General features: G+C 35.6%; 1 protein-coding gene across 4 annotated transcripts in view; it reads left to right on the top strand.

Moving 5' to 3' along the window:
* dlc1 (DLC1 Rho GTPase activating protein) overlaps nt 1–23148 on the top strand; it is a 236967-nt gene extending 213819 nt beyond the window's left edge. For 2 of the 4 annotated variants that reach the window (XM_073949948.1, XM_005159860.5), the window contains 10 exons: nt 782–2358; nt 2900–3079; nt 4548–4707; nt 7835–8042; nt 10746–10959; nt 11754–11868; nt 16593–16805; nt 19017–19234; nt 19325–19498; nt 20546–23148. In XM_073949948.1, the coding sequence (XP_073806049.1) occupies nt 782–2358; nt 2900–3079; nt 4548–4707; nt 7835–8042; nt 10746–10959; nt 11754–11868; nt 16593–16805; nt 19017–19234; nt 19325–19498; nt 20546–20642 (3156 nt within the window). In that variant the 3' untranslated portion in view covers nt 20643–23148. Of the gene's footprint in view, nt 1–781; nt 2359–2899; nt 3080–4547; nt 4708–7834; nt 8043–10745; nt 10960–11753; nt 11869–16592; nt 16806–19016; nt 19235–19324; nt 19736–19865; nt 20127–20545 lie in introns of those variants that run through there. The other 2 variants (XR_012405780.1, XR_012405781.1) reach the window with 2 other exon arrangements.

The following is a 23148-nucleotide window of genomic DNA, read 5'->3' as shown; positions in this document are numbered from 1 at the left end:
TCCAGGTCTTCGTTTCTTCTGATCAAAGGCTTGCCCTCAGGGGCCATAAAATAACAACCCAGGTTTTACGGACTTTCGTCGCCTCCGTTATTATGAACCGTGAAGGAGACACCTCTGGATCCCGCGACCCCCTGTTAACCGGCTAGCTAGTTTTGCTTTTGCTGATTAGTCAAGGCTCCAGGACAAAAAGTCTGTTCAACAGCTAAACTCATATCAACTAACTCAACTAGGTGCGATTGTCAACCAATTCTATATTTTAGGATTAACTAACTTTAGAAAATTATATAATTTTATTGGGCTGTAATCTATTCAGCTAAAGTTAATAACAGAGATCCAGCATTACAGCAAAACATGTATATGACACATCTAATTCCTTTGTCCAGAAGTCCATCACAGTATATGTTGTTCTCCAGGCTTGCTTGAGGTGATTGCATTGATGGGGGATGGGACCAGACCTGCCCTCTCAGGCTGGGGTGTGAACCCTGAGAGCTGGTCTGGAATTTTGTGTCCACCACCCCCTTCCTTCCATCCCTACCGCCCTGAGGGAGGAGATAGATTAACCCGAGTAAAGCAGAGAGGAGGAATGGTGTGCATGTGACTGTGCTGTGACATAGCTAAGCCAACCACAATAAAAGTTTTTTTTTTTTTTTTTTTTTTCAGTTAGTGGAACCAGGTTTCAGGAATATGACCTAGCTTGATCAATTCCTCATGAAATTAAGGAAATTAATCAGATCATGTTTGACACAATGTGTTGACATAACTGTTTTCCATATCGTTTCAGAGTGAAGACTCTGATGAGGATGAGCCATGTGCCATAAGTGGCCGTTGGACTTTCCAGCGAGACAGCAAGCGCTGGTCTCGCATGGACCAGCTGGACCTTGATGTATTCTCCCCTACTGCAGGGGACACTGGCTCCTTCGCTGCATTCCTATCCCAAGATGAGCATTTTGTTAGAGGGCCCCTTCAAAAGGAGGGTGTTAATGCCAGTGTGGAGAGCATCTTAACGGACCTTAGCGAGCAGCCAGAGGTGGGATCTCTGCATAGTACTGGTAGTGGAGGTCGAGGAGGATCACTGAGTACCACTGTACCATCCAGTCCTGCTACAACCATCTCCAATGCTAATACAGCCACCACAACAAGAGCAAGCTCAGTTGCCAGTGTCTGTTCTTCTGGAACATCAGGTGCCAATGAAGACTCCATGTCTGATGGGCTTCCATCGCCCCTGGAACGTGGTACCTTTGCTTTTGATGTAAAACCAAACTTGATAAGTAGTGCAGCTGAAAAAAGCACACGGTCAAGAGCAAAGAGCTTTTTAAAACGCATGGAAAGTTTACGTCTACGCACCAGTAGCAATGCAGGCTCCAAGCGCAAGAAGAAAGGTGTTCCTGGGCATGGTAGGTTGGAGATCAGTGGGCCAGTGCTTAAGGAGGGTCTTGATGAAGACAAGCTGCGTCGGCTCAACTGTGTTGACATCGCAACTCTGGATCGAAATGCAAACCGAAATCGAAGCATCTCCTATTCAACGCAAACAAGCAGTGGGAGTGCAGGGAGTAGCCAATCAGAAGCTAGCAGTGGGAGTGCTGTAAGTACGCCCAGTCCAGTTTCAAGAGCACGTAGTCACAGCACAGCAGCCGGGTCCAGCAAGAGAGGTGGGATGTACTTGGAAGGTTTTGACCCATTTAACTTTGTTGTGCTGCAACCTTCTGAAGACCAAGATGTAAAGGAGAACCATCAGACCCAAAATAAGAGGAAGGAGCCCAGCTCAACTGATGAGAACAATCGACGCAACCGTCAGAGTTCAGATAATAGGCAAATGGAGGATGAAGAGAGTCGCGTAGAGGAAGGAGGTGTGATCTTTTTCTATTTGCCTGAAGGCCACAAGCCTGGCACTTTTCCTAAAGCACTTGCGGATGGAGGATCCTATCATGGTGTTGACAACACAAGTCGCCGCCCACCCCGGAGGGGCTCTTCTGCTTCACTAGACAGTCGAATGAGTATCTATGATAATGTTCCTTTCTCGGAAGTGGGAGATGATGAGGACGAAGTAGGAGAGGAGGAACCAAAACTGGAGGATGTGTTAGAGCGAGTCAGAGGTCTGCAGCAACTGGTCAATGAATGGCCAGAAACAGGAATTGGGGAAGAGGAGGAGGATGAAGAGGAAGAGGAAGGAGATTCAGATTCAGCCCTTGACTCTGCATCTCCTTGTCCATCATCTCCACTGCAGAACCGCTTAGAAGAGACAGAGAATGGCAGCGACCAGGACAGCACTGGAAACCCATTAGCAGAAAGAGATGAGACACTCAGCTCACGTGAAAGATGTGACTCTGGAGTTGAAGCATCACTTACTCGAGCCAACAGGTAAAACTCATACATACACACAAACAGACACGCTAACCGAGTAGTCTTATGTTTTCTTATTGGCAATTCAACTAAACTATTCCTGTAGCAGTTTAAAGCTTTGGAAGAACTCTGTGGAAAGCTATCATGCCAATATAGCACATTGAATTAAGGCACAGGGAGGGAGTGAGAGAGCATGTCAGAACGGCTCTCCTTACATAACAAGGGATACTTGAAGGATACAGATTCCTAGTGGAATGCGCCACAGGAATTCTAACAGCCCCCACCTGGTGATAGAGGCCTTGATTAATCCCTGTTATCTGCAGCTGATCCTTTAGCTTGTGTTTATGTGTGTATACACAATATGTGCAAGTCAATGTACTTATTCACATTGCACTGTGTGCATGTGAGTCTGTCTGTTACCATAATAAATATTGTGTGGTTCCTGTAGTGCAGTTTATAAACACTGATTTATATGTGTGCATAATGTCTATGTTTGGAACATTTTGTGATTGCTTGAGCTTGGTTAGGTGTAACATATGTATGAATGTTTGTGTTACAGAACTCAGAAACTGCGCTGGCCAAGTTTCCAGAGCTCCCACAGGCCAAGTCTGTCATCAACAGTGCTACAAGTTGGATGTCAGTCAGTTCTGCAGATGAATCTACTCCAGAAATACAGCCTTCTCAAACTTACTGCTCTACTGGAGAGATACACGCCCACCAACAAACATGGCTTCAGCTGGTGAGGACTCTCTCGCTTCCATTTTCCCCCTTTCCTTCCTTTCTGTTGGTGTCAGTGATGCTATGGTTTATAGTCTGATAAAGTCCTGTTCCTGTTATTCTTGTGCTCATTCACAAAACGCACACAAACCTACACATCGTCACATGTAAGAATAAGAATAGGATGTTTCTATTTGTAAAATATACGCTCACTAGCCACTTTATTAGGTATACCTTACTAGTACCGGGTTGGACCCCCTTTTGCCTTCAGAACTGCCTTAATCCTTCCTGGCATAGATTTAACAAGGTACTGGAAATATTCCTTAGAGATTCTAATAGCATAACGCAGTTGCTGCAGATTTGTCGGCTGCACATCCATGATGTGAATCTCCAATTCCACCACATCTTAAAGGTGCTGTATTGGATTGAAATCTGGTGGCTGTGGAGGCCACACCATTACACTACCACCAACAACCTAAACCGCTGATACAAGGCAGGATGGATCCATGCTTTCATGTTGTTGATGCCAAATTCTGTCCCTACCATCCGAATGTAGCAGAAATCGAGACTCATTAGACCAGCCAATGTTTTTCCAATCTTCAATTGTCCAATTTTGGTGAGCCTGTGCAAATTGTAGCCCCAGTTTCCTGTTCTTAGCTGACAGGAGTGATCTTCTGCTGTTATAGTCCATCCGCCTCAAGGTTGGACATGTTGTGCATTCAGAGATGCTCTTCTGCATACCTCAATTGTAATGAGGCATCAACCAGGCATTTGCACCCACAGAACTGCCGCTCACTGGATATTTTCTCTTTTTTGGACCATTCTCTGATGGTTGTGCATGAAAATGCAAGTAGATCAACAGTTTCTGAAATACTCAGACCAGCCCGTCTGCCAAAAGCTACCATGCCACGTTCAAAGTCACTTAAATCCCCTTTCCGCCCCATTCCGATGCTCGGTTTAAACTGCAGCAGATTAAATTGACCATGTCTACATGCCTAAATGCATTCAGTTGCTGCCATGAGATTGGCTGATTAGAAATTTTCATTAACAAGCAGTAACACAGGTGTACCTAATAAAGTGGCCGGTTAGTGTATGAAATGAATGCAGACACACAGTGTCTATCGGAAAAACAAATACGCTGTCACACTGATGTCCACACATGTTTGCTTCACTTTATCCAATCTGCTCAAAGTCATTGTTTGCTGCCTGACTGTCTTTTGCTGAAAGGTGAAAACAGCTTTAGGAGGCTCCACAGTTTCTAGAGTTTTCCTATTAAATACACTTGCAAACCAGCATCCTGTTGACACATACTGTGTGCATATAGGAACTTGTATAAAACTGCTTATGAAATCTGACAATAATTACTGCTATGCTATACCTAGCAAAAGTACCGACATGCAAACTCCCTTTTCGTTAACAGTTGTGTAAAACTTTGTGGTTTTTAATGTCACTTTGTATTTAAACGAATACATTTTCTGTGCCTTTTATAGGGCTGTTCCTAAGTTTATGAAGCGGATCAAGGTTCGCGACTACAAGGACAGGAGTGTGTTTGGCGTTCCACTGCAGGTGATAGTTCAAAGGAGCGGACAACCCCTGCCTCAGAGCATTCAACAAGCCATGCGTTACCTGCGGAGCCAATGCCTCGACCAGGTGAGAGATGACAGACGTGCACGTATGCAAGTACACACAGGCTGAAACATACTTTAAAGATTACATAAAAACACGTCATAGCATACCTGCCTTTGGTTTGCACAGTGGTATATTAAGTCCACTATAGACACCAAACGACAGTCTGATTATTTGTTATTAAAACAGGCAAGAGAAAAAACTCAGCGTCTGGTCAAGGTCACAACCTAGTTAACTGATCTCTATTTGAACAGCTGTTTAGTTGCATGTACCCTGTTGTGTTGCTACATGCAACAGGGCCATATTTAAGCACAAGACATCTGTTGTTTTATCACCACTTGCTTGCATCCAGCACGCTCTGCCTAAGTTTGCACGTAGCAAAATAACCTCAAAAGGCCTGAAAGTTCTGCATATCTGCTGGTTACACATTACCACAATTAGCTACATGGTTAACATTCCATTCCATGGGTGTTTGTGAGAAGGCAAGTGATCTATGGACTAAAGAGAAGTCTCTCTCTCTTTCAAACTGGTTTCAGATGGAACAACTACTTAGCAATTTACATAATCATTAAATCATTAGGCATCTACATATCTGAATTACGTAAGAAGCGGTAGGGAGTTATCCTAAAGATGCTGGTTATCAATCTCTTTAAGCTGGCAGCTTGAAAAAGAAACAAAGCTAATATGAATGCATTGTGCAAATGAAGAAAAATAATACAATTGAAGATGTACATTTGGTTTAAGCCCCGGCTAGGTCAGTTGGTGTGTGGAGTTTGCATTTTCTCCTCGTGATCATGTAGGTTTCCTCCGGATTCCCCGGTTTCCCCCACAAATCCAAAGACATGCACTATAGGTGAATTGGGTTAGCTAAATTGTCCGTATTGTATGTGTGTATGTCCTGGTCCTCCAGGGGTGGGTTTTAGAAAACTATCGTTAGCCAACTAAGGTTGCAAGTTCAGTCATTACAAACATAGTTTGTTGATTTGGCATTTCCCAAATCCATCGTTCCAATGAACATTCGCAAACTTGTTTACTTGTAACTACACTTCTAGAGCTGTAGTAAGAAGCACAGTTCCTTGTTGTGTTCTATTCCCAGTTATCCCCCCTTTCAAACGTTCCAACATTTAAACTCGGAATGATAAAAAAAAAAAAAAATATATATATATATATATATATATATATATATATATATATATATATATATATATATATATATATATATTAAAGTCATCCCTCTTAGGCATAATTTGCTTTCAGAGTATTTTCACAGTTCAGTTTCAGCAATCTTCATATTGACAATTGCATTCCCTTCGCAGTGCACTGAAAACATTAAATGCCATTTTGAACGCAGCCATGGCGAAAGCTACAGGTGACTTATTTTTTTTTAAAAGCGGATTATACCTTACGTCTCCAAAGCTTGTGGAAACAATAATTATATAGCATAAGTTAATAGATTAAATTTATAGTAGGTTATTTATTTAGAAATGTACGACTATATGACATGGGCCTGTTGGTTAGAACACTTTTGCAGTGGTTTGAATGTGTCAAATTGTAAAAGTAGACTATTACAATGAATAAATGAAAAAAATATAAATAAATAAACAATAATAATAATAATAATAATAATAATAATAATAACAATTGATAATAATAATAATACTAAATATTATTATTATTAAGTAGAATAAAAAAAATCTTGATACTATACTATAAACTATAAATTACAACCATTAACGATATATATAAGATTTATATAAGAGATTAAAATATGTGTTAGCTAGTAGGATTGCATGGTTTACCGGTCCAGTACTATGGTAGTATCACAATACTATGGCTCCAAAATACTAACGATGCCACTGTGGTTTGTAAACGGTAGTATCGTCATTAATGGTCTGTCTACAATGTTGCATGTCGAAAAGTCACTAATGTGTTCACACGATTGTGCAACAATAGACCATTTTATTTTAATAGTCTGTAAAGCCCTTTAAGTTTGCACGTGTTCTGGTGCTTGCCGACATGTCAAACACACCTGAATCAGTTTATTTCTGTTCCTGTCAATATGATTTAGAAGCTACAACAACCGCAACAATCTCTTAAACAGAACGACTCACAAAGTGAAATTTTAAATTACTTTGGATTCTTACCTATTCTTATATTCTTACCTTAATACTGAGTATATCTAAATATATATATATATATATATATATATATATATATATATATATATATATATATATATATATATATATATATATATATATATATATATATATATATATATTTAGATGAAAACCCCAAAATAGCAACAGGAATTTTTTTATTTGTTTGGTACAATTTGTATCTTTATTTTAACATAATTTTTGTTGGTCAATTATCTATAAATTAAACAAAAAGAAAAAAAAATTTGATGAAGTGACGTGCAAATAATACTTTTTTCAATAAAAGGTTTTGAATTAATTACATTTAAGTAGACCTGTTGTAACATATAGTTTTTCTGACAGTTTTCTTTATAATTTGAGGTATGCATTACAGTATCACAATACTATTTGGTATTGTGATACTTCACCTGGTGTATCGTAAGATTAATTAATGGTATTGCGACAACCCTATTAGCTAGTTTATGTTTTAGAAAAGAATATGGAATATTCTTAATTATATATGTAAAGGAAATATTGGCACTATATGTTCCATTTAAATATCTTTCAATTAATATGGAAAGTAAGTGCATGTTTTTACTATAACTAATATTGGATGACTATATGTGTAAAATTTGCGCAAAAATGATGGGGTATGAAGAAGTTGTTACTCCTCATTATGGACGTTATAATCAACGTGGTTCAAACGATGGATCTGAGACAAAGCAACTATGGTTTTGGGAAACACTCGCCACTACATCGTTCTTTTCCCAAACGATGCATCGTACTATGATAGTTCAGCCGCGGATTATGTCAATGTTTGGGAAACACACTCCAGGTTTGGGGTTGAACATTTGGTTAATAACCCACCTCATAAAAATTAGATGTTACAAAACACCGACATGGTGCGGCTAAATATCAACTTTGATAAAAACAGCCTTGGGAGTAAGTAAGTATATTTAAGGGCGTAATTCCAATATTTTATTCTAAACAGCTTTCTAAATCTTTCTCAACAGGTGGGATTGTTCAGGAAATCAGGGGTGAAATCGCGAATCCAAGCCCTTCGCCAAATGAACGAATCATGTGGCGCTGTTGGGGGAGGAGTCAACTATGAGGGCCAATTAGCTTATGACGTGGCTGACATGCTAAAGCAGTATTTCCGAGACCTTCCAGAGCCTCTGCTTACCAGCAAACTGTCTGATACCTTCCTGCAGATTTATCAATGTAAGAACACACACCTTTTCTCAGAAGACCACACACACTTGTACTGACATAAACCTGTACGAAATGTACTCGCAAACATTGATATCTCGGTTTTTCGAAACAACAACTCAGACATTAAAAGAGCCAAGCAATTCATATCCCAAGGGCAACTCATAACTACACAAAGACTGTACTATACTGTAGTAGGTGCCTGTTTTTGGGTGGATGAATCATTCCGAAAGGGTAAAGAAATCTAAACAAGTTCAGGAAATAGCTGTCAAATGACGTTTTGGCACCTATAAATCAGAATGTGAATCATTGCCAGCACCAAGTTGTAACTCACAAGCGGTCTAGTGTGTGTTTACCGCAGCTATTTCACACCACATGCACTCACTAAAATGTGTGCGTGCTCACCTCAAAGATCAGAATCTCGAACAACTCCAAACACGTACAGCACTCTGGCAAACCGTTCATAAATTCGTTTTTAGATGCCAGGGTACATGCTTGAGAAATTTTGTATGGTTTGAAGCAAATATTTTCTATTGATTTACCTAATTTTATATTTATCTGTTTTCCATTAAGTCATGGCATTATAGCTGAATGTTATAAACACAGAACATTCTGAGCATTATACATTTTTTTGGATTGCTGTTCTGATTTAAGACATTTCTACCTCAATCCACAGAAAATCAATTGAAGATATTTTAAGACTTTAAGTCCAGCAGAAACTCTGATATATTATATATTACATATTCTAGTTTATTGTTCTTCCTTGGGCAGCCCGAAATAGATTTTGTAGAGACAAGATGTCTTCCACCTCACATTAAAGCACAATAAGCAGCATTATAACTCCAGATTTTCAAGAAAATTGTTTGATTAAAGTGGTCTGTTACCACAACCAAAATTCTGAGGAAAACAGCCAGCACAAATATGTCTCTCAGACTATATATCTGACCCCAACCACAAGGGAGGTCTCCGCATCCCACACAGAAAAGCAAGGGTTTGTGTGCCTGTTTTGTGCTCACACAGGGTCTTTCATTCCCAAGGGCGAAAATAACAGACATCATCTGACGAACACTCACACACAATTCCATAAGTGCCATTTCAGTTCATATCAATCCACTCTTTCCTTTTTAAAAGCCACTTTGCATTTGAGTTCTCCTAATATGTGCATTTTTCTTAGCCTACTATACTTATCTTCAGTTATTTAATGTTAAAGGTGATGAAAATAATCTGCCAAGAAAGTAAAATGATTGAATTTACACACAGAAGCTTGAGGAAAATGCTTAATTTAGAACATTTTAGGTGTCACATAGAGGTTTTTGTATCTGAACTCTTCATCCTGAACATACAGATATAATGCACTGAATGTCAGTTTATATGGTTTATATTTTCAACTTCTGAAGTTTGACAACCTCTCCCTGATCTGGACTAACTCCCTTCCTTCCTTCTCTGAATGACATAATCAAAAAGAATAGGGCCGTGGGTGTATTTATTGTACAAACATATTGTGTTTTTAGATCAGAATATGTTAAGCATATGTGCATTATGCATTTAATCAAGGACAATGCACATTATATAAATCTGTAAAATGCACCAAATTTAGCCAACCCAACTGATATTTTTCCAAGTAACTGCAAAATAATTTTCATGTTTCTTCAACTTACTTGTTCTAATCACTGCAACTTAACTTTTTTTAGTTATTTTAACTTAATTTTGTGGTTATTGCAACTTATTTTTTTTCTAGTTCTTGTAACTTGACTTTCTCCTTCTCATACCTTACTTGTCTAGGTATCATAACTTCGAGTTCTCATAACTTATTCTCTTCTATTTTACATAGCTTATTTTTATATCTTTCATAACTTATTATTCTAGTTCTCATAGCTTTTTTTCTAGTTTTCATAATTTTGTGGTCATTGCAACTTTTTTTTTTATTTACGTAACTTGACTTTCTTTTCATGACTTACTTTTTCTAGTTTTCAAAACTTCTAGTTTTTATAACTTGTTTTTTCTAGTTCCCATAACTTAATTGTGTGGTAATTGCAACATATGTTTTCTAGTTCTCATAACTTGACTTTTTTCTCATAACATACTTGTCTAGTTATATCTATCTATCTATCTATCTATCTATCTATCTATCTATCTATCTATCTATCTATCTATCTATCTATCTATCTATCTATATATATATATATATATATATATATATATATATATATATATATATATATATTTTTTTTTTTTTTTTTTTTGGACTTTTTTGGACTTTTTTGACTTTTTAAAGGCTTAATTAAAAAAAAAACACATACAGTCTAGATCTATCCCTCACAGCTCATTTGCATTAAATTCAAAATGCCATCTAATCCAAACCTGACTAAGGCCTATTTACCTTATTCTGGAATGGGGAAGTGCGGTTTTGTACCTTACGATTGGAAAAACTGCCTATGGGAGAAATGAGTATTAATAATAAACAGCAGAAAATGGTCAAAATATTTGTTCTACAAACAATTTTGTTTATGAATACATGAAAAAGAAGAATATCATTACTAAATATTTGCTTGCAACATCAAGCTGCAGAACAAGCTGTTTTTAACGTCTAAAATTTAATGGAAGTGAATAAGACCAGAGGTCTTGAGCCAAAAACAATCCGCCCGCTCTTACATGAAGAATAAGCCCAATGGACAGTGTTGGAAGTAGACTAATGCAACATCCTTTGGCTTTCAGATGTCCCCAAAGAGCAGCGCCTGCAGGCGGTAAGGGCTGCTGTGTTGCTGTTACCAGACGAGAACCGCGAGGCACTGCAGACTCTGCTGTGCTTCCTGAGTGATGTAACAGCCAGCGTGGGTGAAAACCAGATGACCTGCACCAACCTGGCCGTGTGTTTGGCCCCTTCTCTCTTCCACCTCAACACACTGCGCAGAGAGAGCTCGTCACCCAGGTGTGTGTGTGTGTCATCTGTGCTTGAAGTGCCATCATATTTGGCGTGCAATTACTCTTAAAGGGTCAGTTCACCCAAAAATGAGAATTCTCACATTCAAGAGAATTCATCTGTACTTTGTGAAGATATTTTAAAAAATGTTGGACACTATTAGCCATTGACTTCCATAGTAGGGTATTGTCCTGCTTTCCAACATTCTTCATAATAAATGATTTTGTTTTTTTTATAGAAGAAAGCAACTCAAACATGTTTGAAGCAATTGAAGCATGAGTAAATGATGAGAGAATTTTCATTTTTGGTCGAGCTGTTCCTTTAAAACCGCACAGTTATACTCGATTTCTCACTTGAATAACCTGGAATTTTCTAAATTGTTCACTTTCAAGTTGTCCTGTACTTTGTGAACTTAAAACAAGATGTTTTGAAGAATGTTGGAAACTATTAGCAATTGAGATCTATAGTAGGATATTGTGGAAGTCAATGGCTGCTGCTTTCCAACATTCTTCAAAATAAATTATTTTGTGTTCAACAGAAGAAAGAAACTGGAACAGGTAAATGATGAGAGAACTTTCATTTTAGGGTGAACAATCCCTTTAAAACCATTCAGTTATTTCTCGCTTGAATAACAGGAAACTAAGATTAGGTAAAAAAAAAAAAAAACAATAGTGAGTTGACTTGCGTAAGGCTCTGTGCTTGAAATGTTTCGTTGTCATACTGAGATTAGATAAGTGCTTGCATTAAACATCTGTTTTTATGTCATCCATTTATTCTTTTTCCATGTGTTTTCTTTATCACAGGGTCATGAATAGAAAGAACACCCTTGGAAAACCTGACCAAAGAGACCTGAATGAAAACCTGGCGGCTACTCATGGTTTAGCGCATATGATACAGGAGTGCAGAAAACTCTTCCAGGTGAGCGGCATTTTACTTTGGAGTACATTTCGGCTGACCAAGTTTTAAGAAAAAATTAAGACAGACAACACTTCCATCTCTCACACACATCAGTTTTATCAAAACCATGTCAGTAAAGATTTAAAAACAATAGTCTTATCACTCTGTACCAGATGTGTCTCAAGTACAAAGACAAAAACAGACGCTCACGCTACAACACGTTAGCACATCTGCTACCAGAGACTTCTGTTGAATGTATTTTAAGCAAAGATTAATAAGATTGTTATGCAATGACCAAGCCCTGCTAATTTCGTATACAAACAAGGACAAACATGCACATGCAAAACAGCAATTTGCAGCCATGGATACGGCAGGCATTGATGTTTTTTGTTTTTGTTTTTTTCTTTATGGATACAACAAAGACCTTCATTTTTATTTATTTACATTTAATTTAATTTCTTTAAATTGCATCACATGTAAGTCAGAAATGCATTTTTTAAATACATTTCTCATACCACTGTTTCAATTTTTAGAGTAAAAAAAATATTATATTATGTTATATTATATTATATTATATTATATTATATTATATTATATTATATTATATTATATTATATTATATTATATTATGTAACATTTTACAATAGTGTTCATGTATATTGGTATCAGTAGCCTATTGTCATTAGGCAAATATCAAACTGAGAAGCACATTCAACTGTGTTCCGTCAGAATTTGGCTATTTAAATATTGAACAATAAAAAATAAAATAAATCAATCAATCAATACAAAATAACAATAATAAAAATAATAATAATAATAATAATAATAATAATAACATCAACAATAATAATAATTAATAAATAAATAAATAAATAAATAAATAAATAAATAAATAAATAAATAAATAAATAATGTAGAGCTTGATGATTTGTTTGACTTGGATGGATAACAATAGACTAATTAGAATTAACATGAACTTTTTTTTCATTGGAAGAATAAGCATGAGGTCCAAGATTTTGAATAAAACTTCCGGTAACACTTTAAAATAAATGGTCCATTCGTTAATTTTAATTAATGCCCATAAACAAGCAATTAGTAATACATTTTTTATATCTTTGTTGACATTAGTTAACATTATTTAAGTTAAATAATATTAGTTCATGTTAACTTATTAACTAATGTGAACAAGCATGAATTTGTATGTTAATAATGCATTACTAAATGTTGAACTATGATTAATAAATGCTGAACAAGATTATTCATACTTAGTTAATGTTAGTAAATTAACTAATGGACAGATATTCTAAAGTGTTACCAAATTTCCTTCACAACGTTTTTTTTCATTTAACAACAATACAGAAGATCAGTAGTGTAAGATGACTTCACTTACGTCAGATTCTGCTTGTTCTTAAAGCCTTTCATGGATTATTTTCACAATTTATTATGGCTTAACAGTCAAAATAGGACAAATAAGCTGATGTATGGGACAAATTCTAGACCTTCGTTAGTGGGGGGAGGATCTATCGAACCACCCAAACCCCCCCTGGCTACAGGCCTGTATAGCTGGTGAAAAATTGATCAGACATTAACAGCAGGTTTGTCAAGGACAAACAATTTTTGCAAGGTAAACATGCATAGACCTGCACTTTCCCTTTTAGTGCTCATTCAGAGGTCAGGAAGGAAGCTCTTAACTAGATAAGTGTAAAATAATGAAAGTCAGCAGAAGTTGAAAAACACAAGAAATTCGATTTGCATCTGACTGAAAGGAAGATCCACAAAGCAGCATTGTGCCATGATGTTCGCCCAGACATTCGCGCTTATTGTTTTAGCGCAAGTTATTTTCTTCCATAATGGGCTATTTCAAGAGAGTGAATAATTCATAATGAGTAACGGATTGATAGCATCTTGCATTAAAGGTCTTCCGCCTCTAAATCTGATGCGGAAGGTCTGGGCCCGCTGTATCTATCAGGCTAATGCTTTTTGCTGTACGCAGATAACAAGTTTATCTCCACAAACGCTGGAAAGGCACAAGCACCATGACATGATAAACATCGTCAGTCAGGCAGGAAAAGGACAGGGAGCAGAACAGGACACGCACACACACAAAAAAAAAACACTCCGAGTGGAGAAGGGCAGAAGAGCGATGGACGAGACACACACAAACAGGATGAGCCGCTTCCATTTAGGAATGAATCATTGCTGTCACTTCTCTTCCCTTCACAAATATTTCAACCAAATCAAGTGCATTTTTAACATCTTCTGATTTTGTATAATTAGTGGTATGATTAGATTCATAAACTTAAGTTTGAATCATTGCATCATATAAACAGGTAAAATTCTAAGTTCTCTGGATTTACTGAATTCATAAGATTTGTTTGAGCAAAATTTTAATATTTGTTTTATTTTTTAAAAGGTAATTCCTCCAAATTAAAAAAAAAAAACTAATAAAAATAAAATAAATTATAAAGTCATTTAGGGCATTTATTTATTAAATATTTGTTTTTTGTTTTCTAAGAACAAATTTATTCAAATTTCAAAAATGATAAAAACTAATACAATTAAAATAAATTATATAGTCATAGTCATTTAGGGCATTTATTTATTAAATATTTGTTTTATTTTATAAAGATAAGTTTTTCCAAATTTAAAAACAACAAAAACTTATTTAAAACAAATTATATAGTCATTTAGGGCATTTCATTATTTTTTCCTTTAGAATATTTTTTATTACAATTTCTATGATATTGTGTTAAAACTAAATATTTAAATTTATATTAATTTAAAAAAGCTTTAAATGACAACATTTGTACATAAGATTTGGAATAATTGTCACTATTTGTCACTTAATTGTTATTAAATTGTGTTTCACTTACTAAGTAAATAGAACATTTTCAAGTGGTCTCTTAAATTTATTAATAGTTTCTATTCTTTATTTTTGAAAATGTGAGCCACTGTAATGATTTGTCATGGGTAATGTAATATTGAGCTTACAATGTTCACTCTCTGCTAGTAGCTCCCATAGGGGAAGCTAATGCTAATGTTAATTTGCATGTTATAAACTAGACACGAGTTCCTCTTTCAATTAATTCTGTTCTTTAATAAGTCTCTGCTGAAAAGACTAGCTTGTATACAAGCTCAAACTTAAAATGGCACATTAGTGTTCCAGTTTCAAAATCAGGCCTTAAACACCAAAATGTTTTTTTCCATCATAAAGATATCATGCTGGCTTCTGATCTATAGCAGGCATGTACTTGTATACAGCCATTTTTTTTCAATCCAATATTGCAGAATAAGCCAACAAGGGAAAACATAACAATGGGCAGCAACTTTCATGTCTGCTTTAACAACTGCAACTTTTAGGTTTATGTTAGAATCTGCACTGGTAAAAAACAATGTGCTTTTTATGTTTTCGCCTTCAAACCCAACTTGAGACAGAAAATGCTAGTGAACAACAACTACTACATGACAGACCTCTTGAAAATGTTCTATTTACTTAGTAAGTGAAACACAATTTAGTAACAATTAAGTGATAATTAGTGACAAATATTTCAAATCTTATGTACAAGTAATGTTTGAGAATTAGATCAACATGGAGAGAAGAAGCAGAATTTTGTGATTGAACTCTTTCAAGCATTTCTTTAAATGCAATTTTTGCATTTTTAATTACTTGAACAGGTCAAAAGTGGACAAGTTGAAAATCTTTCAAACCCTTACTACACCTGTATTTTGCTTCGTTCTTTTGCAATCGGATTAACAAAATTGCATCTTATACCTACCTATGTGTAAACAGTTTTAGGAACACTCTGGTTTCACTGGCCGAAAACCACCAAACCAGAATGACCTGCATTGGATTGCTCTGAATTGCTTTCAGGGATTTATGGTGAAACTTTACCAGTTCTTGCTATTAACTAGTTTCTTTTACCGGTCTATTACTATAATACACTTTGAAAAATATCCGTAAATTAGCAGTTTTCTCTAATCATGTTTTTATTTTTCCTAATTTATTTCTGTGTTTGAATTGAATTATAGGAGCTTTATCTTTCTTCCAACAACTTTTAACTTTGAAAAGTTCAAAAAAGTGACTTTTATTAACATTTCAAATAGTTAAAAATGATTTATTGTCTGGGTTGGTGTTGTATATTACGGTAAAAAAACCTAATAAACTGCCAGTACACTTTCTGTTATTTTACAGAAGATGTTCAGATGCAAAAGCCTCTAAATGCCCTCTGAATTACTTTTCTAAAATAAACTTTTTTTTTCAGCCTTCTACATTTGTCTTCAGTTATTTCACTTTAAAGCCAATGAAAATAAATGGTTAATTACTAAAAAAGTACAATTACTGAGCCTCTAAAATCTTCATATATTATTTCTTATACATTGTTTTATTTCAAACAACTTAAATGCAACTAAACGTCACTTTGTTAAACTGTGAATTTTCAACATCAAAATATCAAAAGAGCAGAGATAGACATCTCATAAAGCATTTTACAACCATATGGGAAATGTTAATTAACAGATCTCTTTTCTTACCGTGTAGATATTGTCTGTTTAATAGTAGTTAAAAAGCACATATTCTGCATGATCCCATTCTACATCCCTGATCCCACTCAATACCTAAACCCATCAACATTAATAACTATTAATACGCAGAAAATTAGTAGTTTATTGAGCTAAAAGAACTGAAACCTAATATAAAGTGTGACCATATTCAGTTGTTAATATGATTATATTTCTTTGTCTTTCAGATCCCAGAAGAGATGTCCCGATGTAGGAACTCTTACATGGAGCAGGGCTTGAGTCCCATGAGGATGGAGGTGTTGGCGGAAAACTGCGGTTCTTGCAACTACCAAAGTCTACTCAAAGACAGTATTGATAGCCTGCTTAAAGAAGCCAAGGACAAATTCAAAGGTTATGACAGCTGCTCGACTCCTGAAAACGCTGAGCTCGCATACAAGAAGGTACGGGAACTGTATATACACCCTATTCACTTGTCACTTAGACACTATTTCCCATTTCATGTTCACTCTCTCTTCCTTCCTTTATGCATTTTCTTGCTTGTGCCTAATGGAAAAGCTGTGTCTTTTTCCGCACATCACTTCTTCTTTTTTTTCCGCTCCCTTCATGTGAAAGAGTGTTTTCCCAGCTCTGTTTTGGCCTTGAGCCCACCATGACATCAGTTTGTCGCTTGTTCTGGCATTTCACACTAACCAAAATACTCAGAGTTCCCTGGACAGCGTTTCATGTACCCATAAAGCAGGGGTGTTCAATCTTGCTCTTGGAGGACCAGTATCCTACAATGTTTAGCTCAAATGCTATTTAAACACATGCGAAGCAGGTCTTCTGGAGTCCTAGAAATGTCCTAGGATTGGAGCTAAGCTATGGATTGCTCTTTACAGGATTGGGCACCTCTGTCATGTACTTTTTGACCATAAAACAACGGCCAAGTTCAATGTGGACAAACTATGTTCTGCTAAATAATTCAAACGGCTTGTATGAGCAGAACATAAATAGTGAACTTTATAGAGCAGATGACAAATGTTAGCTGATTTTCTTAAGGTTTATTTTTTGCTCTTTATTTTTGAAGTCACACCATGATACGTCAAAGAAAGAAAACACAAGATCTTCTGTTTTCCCTTTAAATGACAAAGTTTGTATTGTGTATGTATAAAAAGCAAAAGGTGCATCCCGAATCACCTATGTGTGCATTATTCTGCATCATTTTGTAGTTTAAATAGTGCAAGTAGTGCATTCACATTGAAAACTCTAAAAATAATATGTGCACTTTAAATACCTGGATGATGCACTTATTCAACCATTAAAATGACGTGTGGAATATTGGACACTTCACACACTCAACGACCACTGCTTTGCTTACGTAGCGGAAAGAGCAGAGCGTTTTGGCACTGAAGTTGGATAACTTTATATATCAACTTTATATATTTAGAATTTTGAAAGCTAAATTCTCCAATGAGAGTAATTATACCAACTCCCGATGGTGAATGCTGTTACACTCATGGCAGGTATTATTTGGTAGTTTGGTCATTTATTCCACTTATTTGGCAACCGTCAATCGTCATCAGGGAAACGGTTTGAATTTCCACTTTGTAAAAAATTATTTGTGTTCCGTTTGGGATGACACTACACTCGTATACTGTACTGTGCTGTTGAGTAAGTGCATAAGTACATAGTGGACAAGAGCATAGTGTATAGTGCGTCATTTGGGATGCAGCTAAAGTATACCTTTATACAGTTTTTAATGTTAGTCCTTATTCTGATACTAGTATCAGAAATGTCACCGATACCACTAAAAAACAAAAATTGCATTGGTATCTAGGAGTACTTAAACCCCAAAAACTGATCTGTTATCATTTTTTACCAGTCTTTTTATTTTTATTTTTTACCAATGGCAGCAAGCTTCGCAATTCTATTTTTTGCTGCTTGGAAAGCAAACACAGGAAGCAGTAAATGAATATTTACGAGTTTGCTAGTAGTATGTCTAGAGTTTGGCAGTAATTCAGACTAGACCAATCAGCTAGTATAAAACAGAGATACGTCTCATTTGTCATGTTGCAAGTTTGAGGGGTGACACAAAAATTACAGCTTTAATATGAGTAACTTAACGCATTTGAGGACACGTGATCCTGCCATTCCAACATTTATTTGTTGCACTGTTTTATTTTTACTAAAATATACCTTTTGGTTTGAAGTATTAGATTTGTTGTCTAATGACTTGCCTAATTTTCTTAACTTAACTAATTACCTTTTAAATTGTACTTTAAGCTGAATACTAGTATCTTGAAAAATATCTAGTAAATATTATGTACTGTCTTCATGACAAAGATAAAATAAATCAGTTATTTGAAATTAAAACTATTGTTTTTAAATGTGATTAAAAAATCTCTGTGTTAAGCAGAAATTGGGGGGGGAAATATGAAAGAATTCATTTAACAGTGGGTGAGTGGGCTAATCATTCTGACTTCAACTGTATGAGTACTTCAACTGTATCAGTACTCTGTATCATCTGATACCCTGAGCCCATAGAATGAGAAAAAGGATATCCAAACATCTCTACTGACTTTAAATGAAATCTCAACTAGGACTGCAGTAAGAGCTGGATTAAATCTTCCTAGAATTGATAATGACCATGAGATGCCATTGTTTATTGGCAGGTTCAGGACGGCTCTTCTCTGCGGCAGTGGAAAGTTTGTGTGGATGTGCCTGCATCGGCTGAGGATGTCCTGCAACGCATTTTGCGAGAGCAGGAGCGCTGGGACGAGGACCTGCTAGAGTCCAGGATCGTGGAGACACTGGACCACAACACTGAAGTCTATCAGTATGTCAGAAACTCAATGCCACCCCATCCGCCAAGAGACCACGTGGTACTCAGGTCATTAGAAACGCTTTTTAAAGTTTTGAGATTTAGAATATGCTTTTGGGGATCTTCGTAATTGTAAAGGTGTTTATTGTTGTGTTTCAGGTCATGGATGACAGATTTGCCCAAGGGAGTGTGTACTTTAGTGAGCGTGTCAGTGGATCACGAGAGCGCAGCAGTGCTGGGTGTCCGTGCCAATGTTCTGACATCTCGCTATTACATCGAGCCCTGCGGAGCCAACAAGAGCCGCCTCGCACACATTTCCAGAATAGACTGCAGGTAAGATCTACACAGCAATCTTAATATCTACTTTATTTACATTTGAAATTACTTTTGAATTACATTTGAATTATTAGCCCTCCTGTATTTTTGCCACGATTACAGTATATAATATTTTACTAGACATTATTCAAGATACTAATATTTAGCTTAAAGTGCTATTTAAAGACTTAACTATTAACTAGGTTAATTAGGCAAGCAAGTCATTGTATAATGATGGTTTGTTCTAGACCACAGGTGTCAAACTCAGTTCCAAAAGGGCTGCAGCTCTGCACAGTTTAGTTCCAACCCTAATTAAACACACCTGATCAAACTAATTGAGTCCTTCAGGCTTGTTTGAAACCTACAGGTAAGTGTGTTGGAGCAGGGTTGGAACTAAACTGTGCAGGGCTTCGGCCCTCCAGGAATTGAGTTTGACACCCCTGTTCTAGACAATCAAAAAAATAATATTGACCTTAAAATGGATTTACAAAAATAAACACTGCTTATATTCTAGATGAAATAAAACTAATAAGATTTTCTCCAGAAGAAAAAAAACCCTAAGAATTACTGTGAAAAATTACTTGCTCTGTTAAACATCATTTGGGAAATATTTGGGAAATATAAAAAAAAAAAAAAAAAAAAAAAATATATATATATATATATATATATATATATATATATATATATATATATATATATATATATATATATATATATATATATATAAATATATATATAAATATATATATAAAAATAAATATATATATATATATATATATATATATATATATATATATATATATATATATATATATATATATATATACACACACACATATAAACACACATGCATTATAATATCTAATAAAACATTTATTACTATATAAAGAATACATTACATTATAATTTTTTAATTATATCACTTAAGCTGTAGTTTAAATTTAATCAATGATAATTTTATAATAATATAAATAGTATGCAATATAATTAAAATAATAATAAAGTTAATAACAGCAATTTTTTTCATAACTCATATTTTTTTTTATTCTTTCTCTCTGATTTTAGGGGTCGTTGCCCTGAATGGTACAATAAGCTATATGGTCACCTATGTGCTGCGGAGGTGGTGCGGATACGAGACACTTTTACCTGTCTGGACAAATAAACACACACATCTATGTTGGCGTTTCATTTCATCTCTTAACAGACTCTAAAATTTAGAGAGGAAGATGATGAAGACTAAACTCCCTTACACACACACGATCTGAGCCCTTCATTGATGGACCAAGAAGCTACAAAGGTTTTGCCATTTCGATTACCATCAAATGTCAAACCCGAGAGACTGGAAATGGGGCGTTACTGCTGCTATGACATCATCATCATCACTGGCGCCAGAACATTTCACCTTGTTACTGATTCAATTAAAGGTTGGCTATATAAAACGGGAGGTGCTTTTGCTTCTGAGAAGCAACTATGTTTGTGTATTCGTGAATGACTGTGAGCATATATTTAATGTGTGTGTATTATTGACAAATGAGACATATTCCATGCACTGGCACCCGCTGCGATATAGTGTTTATATCAATTTCTTTGTGTGTGGCATTGTTACGGTTATGCAAAGCTGTGTACGGTGCTTTCCTTTTTTTTTTTTTTTAAAGAGAGAATGGACAGAAGGATGAATGGATAGACAGATGTTTGTTGGAAGATGGAGGTGGCTGGCACACCATTGAAAGGGAGAAAGAATAAGTGTGATAGGAGAAAAAAGTTGTGCATGTAGACACGAAGACATTGCACACTGAGTCTGACATGCATTTTAGTAAATACTTTTATGTATAGACTTAATGTTCCTTCAAACATGTCTAAAGACTGTTTCCGAAAGTTCAGCTCGGGTTCAATTTTCCGTGTTTTGTTTGGGATTTTTATTTTTATTTTTTGTATACATTGCAAACATTTTGAGAAGTCATGAATTTGAGTTGTGAACCACAAAACCTTTAAGCCAATGGCCAAAAAATAGACTTTATGGGTAAAAATCATAGATTTGTCTTTAAAGCCAAAAAGTATTATCGAATATCAAATTAAGATTTTTTTTGAAAAAATTTCCTACTGTAAATAAATCAAAACCTTTTTGTTTTGTTTTTTTGTTTTTTTTTTAACAAAATTTTTTAAAGCGATTTTCTCTGGATTTTTAAGTTATTTTTTTTACCTTCAGATTCCACATTTTCAAGTAGTTGTATCTTGGCCAAATATTGAAATCTCAAATTTCCAAAAAATGTACAGTTTGTGGTCCATGGTCACAATTAGTAAACGGCAAAACGTTCAATGTGATTCACTTCGTCTTGCAGGAAAAGGCACTTTATGACAAGCAAAGTGCAAAATACCAAGACAGATTTGTCCTCCATTTAAAACGTGGCTCCAGAATGACTAGAAAGACACAAAACAGAGAAACAGACATCCTGAATTGAAGTTTGAATTGCTACTTGATAAGAATGTGGACTTTCCTTCCTCTCCACCCAATATCAGAATTTAGACCCAATATTTCCTCCCTTTTTATCAAGAGAGGACCACAAAATCATCTTCAATGCTTGACTACTCGCAATGTACAAACAAACAAAAATAAAAAAATCTATCAGACTCCGTGTGCAAGGATTCAGAAATTTTAGAGTGACAAATATGAAAATTTGGCAACAGCACCAAAAATAAAGCTGAGACCAATATAAAGATGGACCAATTCTTCAATATTTAGAGCAAAGTAATTCAACACAGGACTCCAAAGAACAGCATAAGGCTTTTTTTGTGCTTTTGAAATGCACTTCGAGAAGGGGAAGCCATTTGTAGGGACTTTCAAGAGCACACATCTGAATCTCTTCAGGGCCCTTCTAGAAGTCAGTTAACGAAGGCAACTCAATGCACACTTAAAACAACTCACTTAAAGGGTTGGTAGAGAGTAGGGATGGTCACTTCCATTTTGAATTTGCCTACGAGGCCTGTGATTGGTCGAGATCATTGCTGCAAACAATCGGCTATTTGACCCTATGGGAAAATAAAGAGAGGAGTGTCACAAAAAATGTGAAAGGATAAGAAAAGCTTTTTTGTTTGGGTTGGATGTTTAGGGTTGATTATAGGGGCTACCAAGGTGGTAATTTTGTCAAGAGGATGGTAGAGAATGTATGAGAAGTGATGTCTTTGTTTGTCAGTGTTAACCAGAAATGAAGTAAACATCTAAAATAGTAACAAAAGCTTGCATTTACACTTAACTACAACCAGGCCTGCGGTCACAGAGCAGATCAGGGTGGGAGTTTGTATGATTGCTCAACAGATTTCCTTTTGTTTTGGGTTTTCAGATGACCCTGCTGAAAATTGACCGACTGGGTTTGATGTCTCGATTTATTACTACTTATGTGCCTGTCTATGACGGTGTATCATACTCGTGTGTAAATTAAACTTATTCTGCCAAACAGAGAATAACGCATGACAATGACAGTTAATTTAAACCTCTCTGTATTTATATCACTTATATCATGTTATTATTTTTTTTAACGTATCTTATTTTATTGTAAATGTTACACTAAGTTACAGAAATGAGAAAAGTTGTTTATCTTTTTTATTATTAATGTTATTTCTGTACAGATTAATTGTGGTCAAAATGCACTATTAAATATATTAAAACAGCA

Source organism: Danio rerio, chromosome 1 (genome assembly GCF_049306965.1).
Source record: "Danio rerio strain Tuebingen ecotype United States chromosome 1, GRCz12tu, whole genome shotgun sequence".
Classification (NCBI taxonomy): domain Eukaryota; kingdom Metazoa; phylum Chordata; class Actinopteri; order Cypriniformes; family Danionidae; genus Danio; species Danio rerio.
Note: the sequence above shows the minus strand (reverse complement) of the source record. Positions and strands in the feature narration are given on the sequence as shown.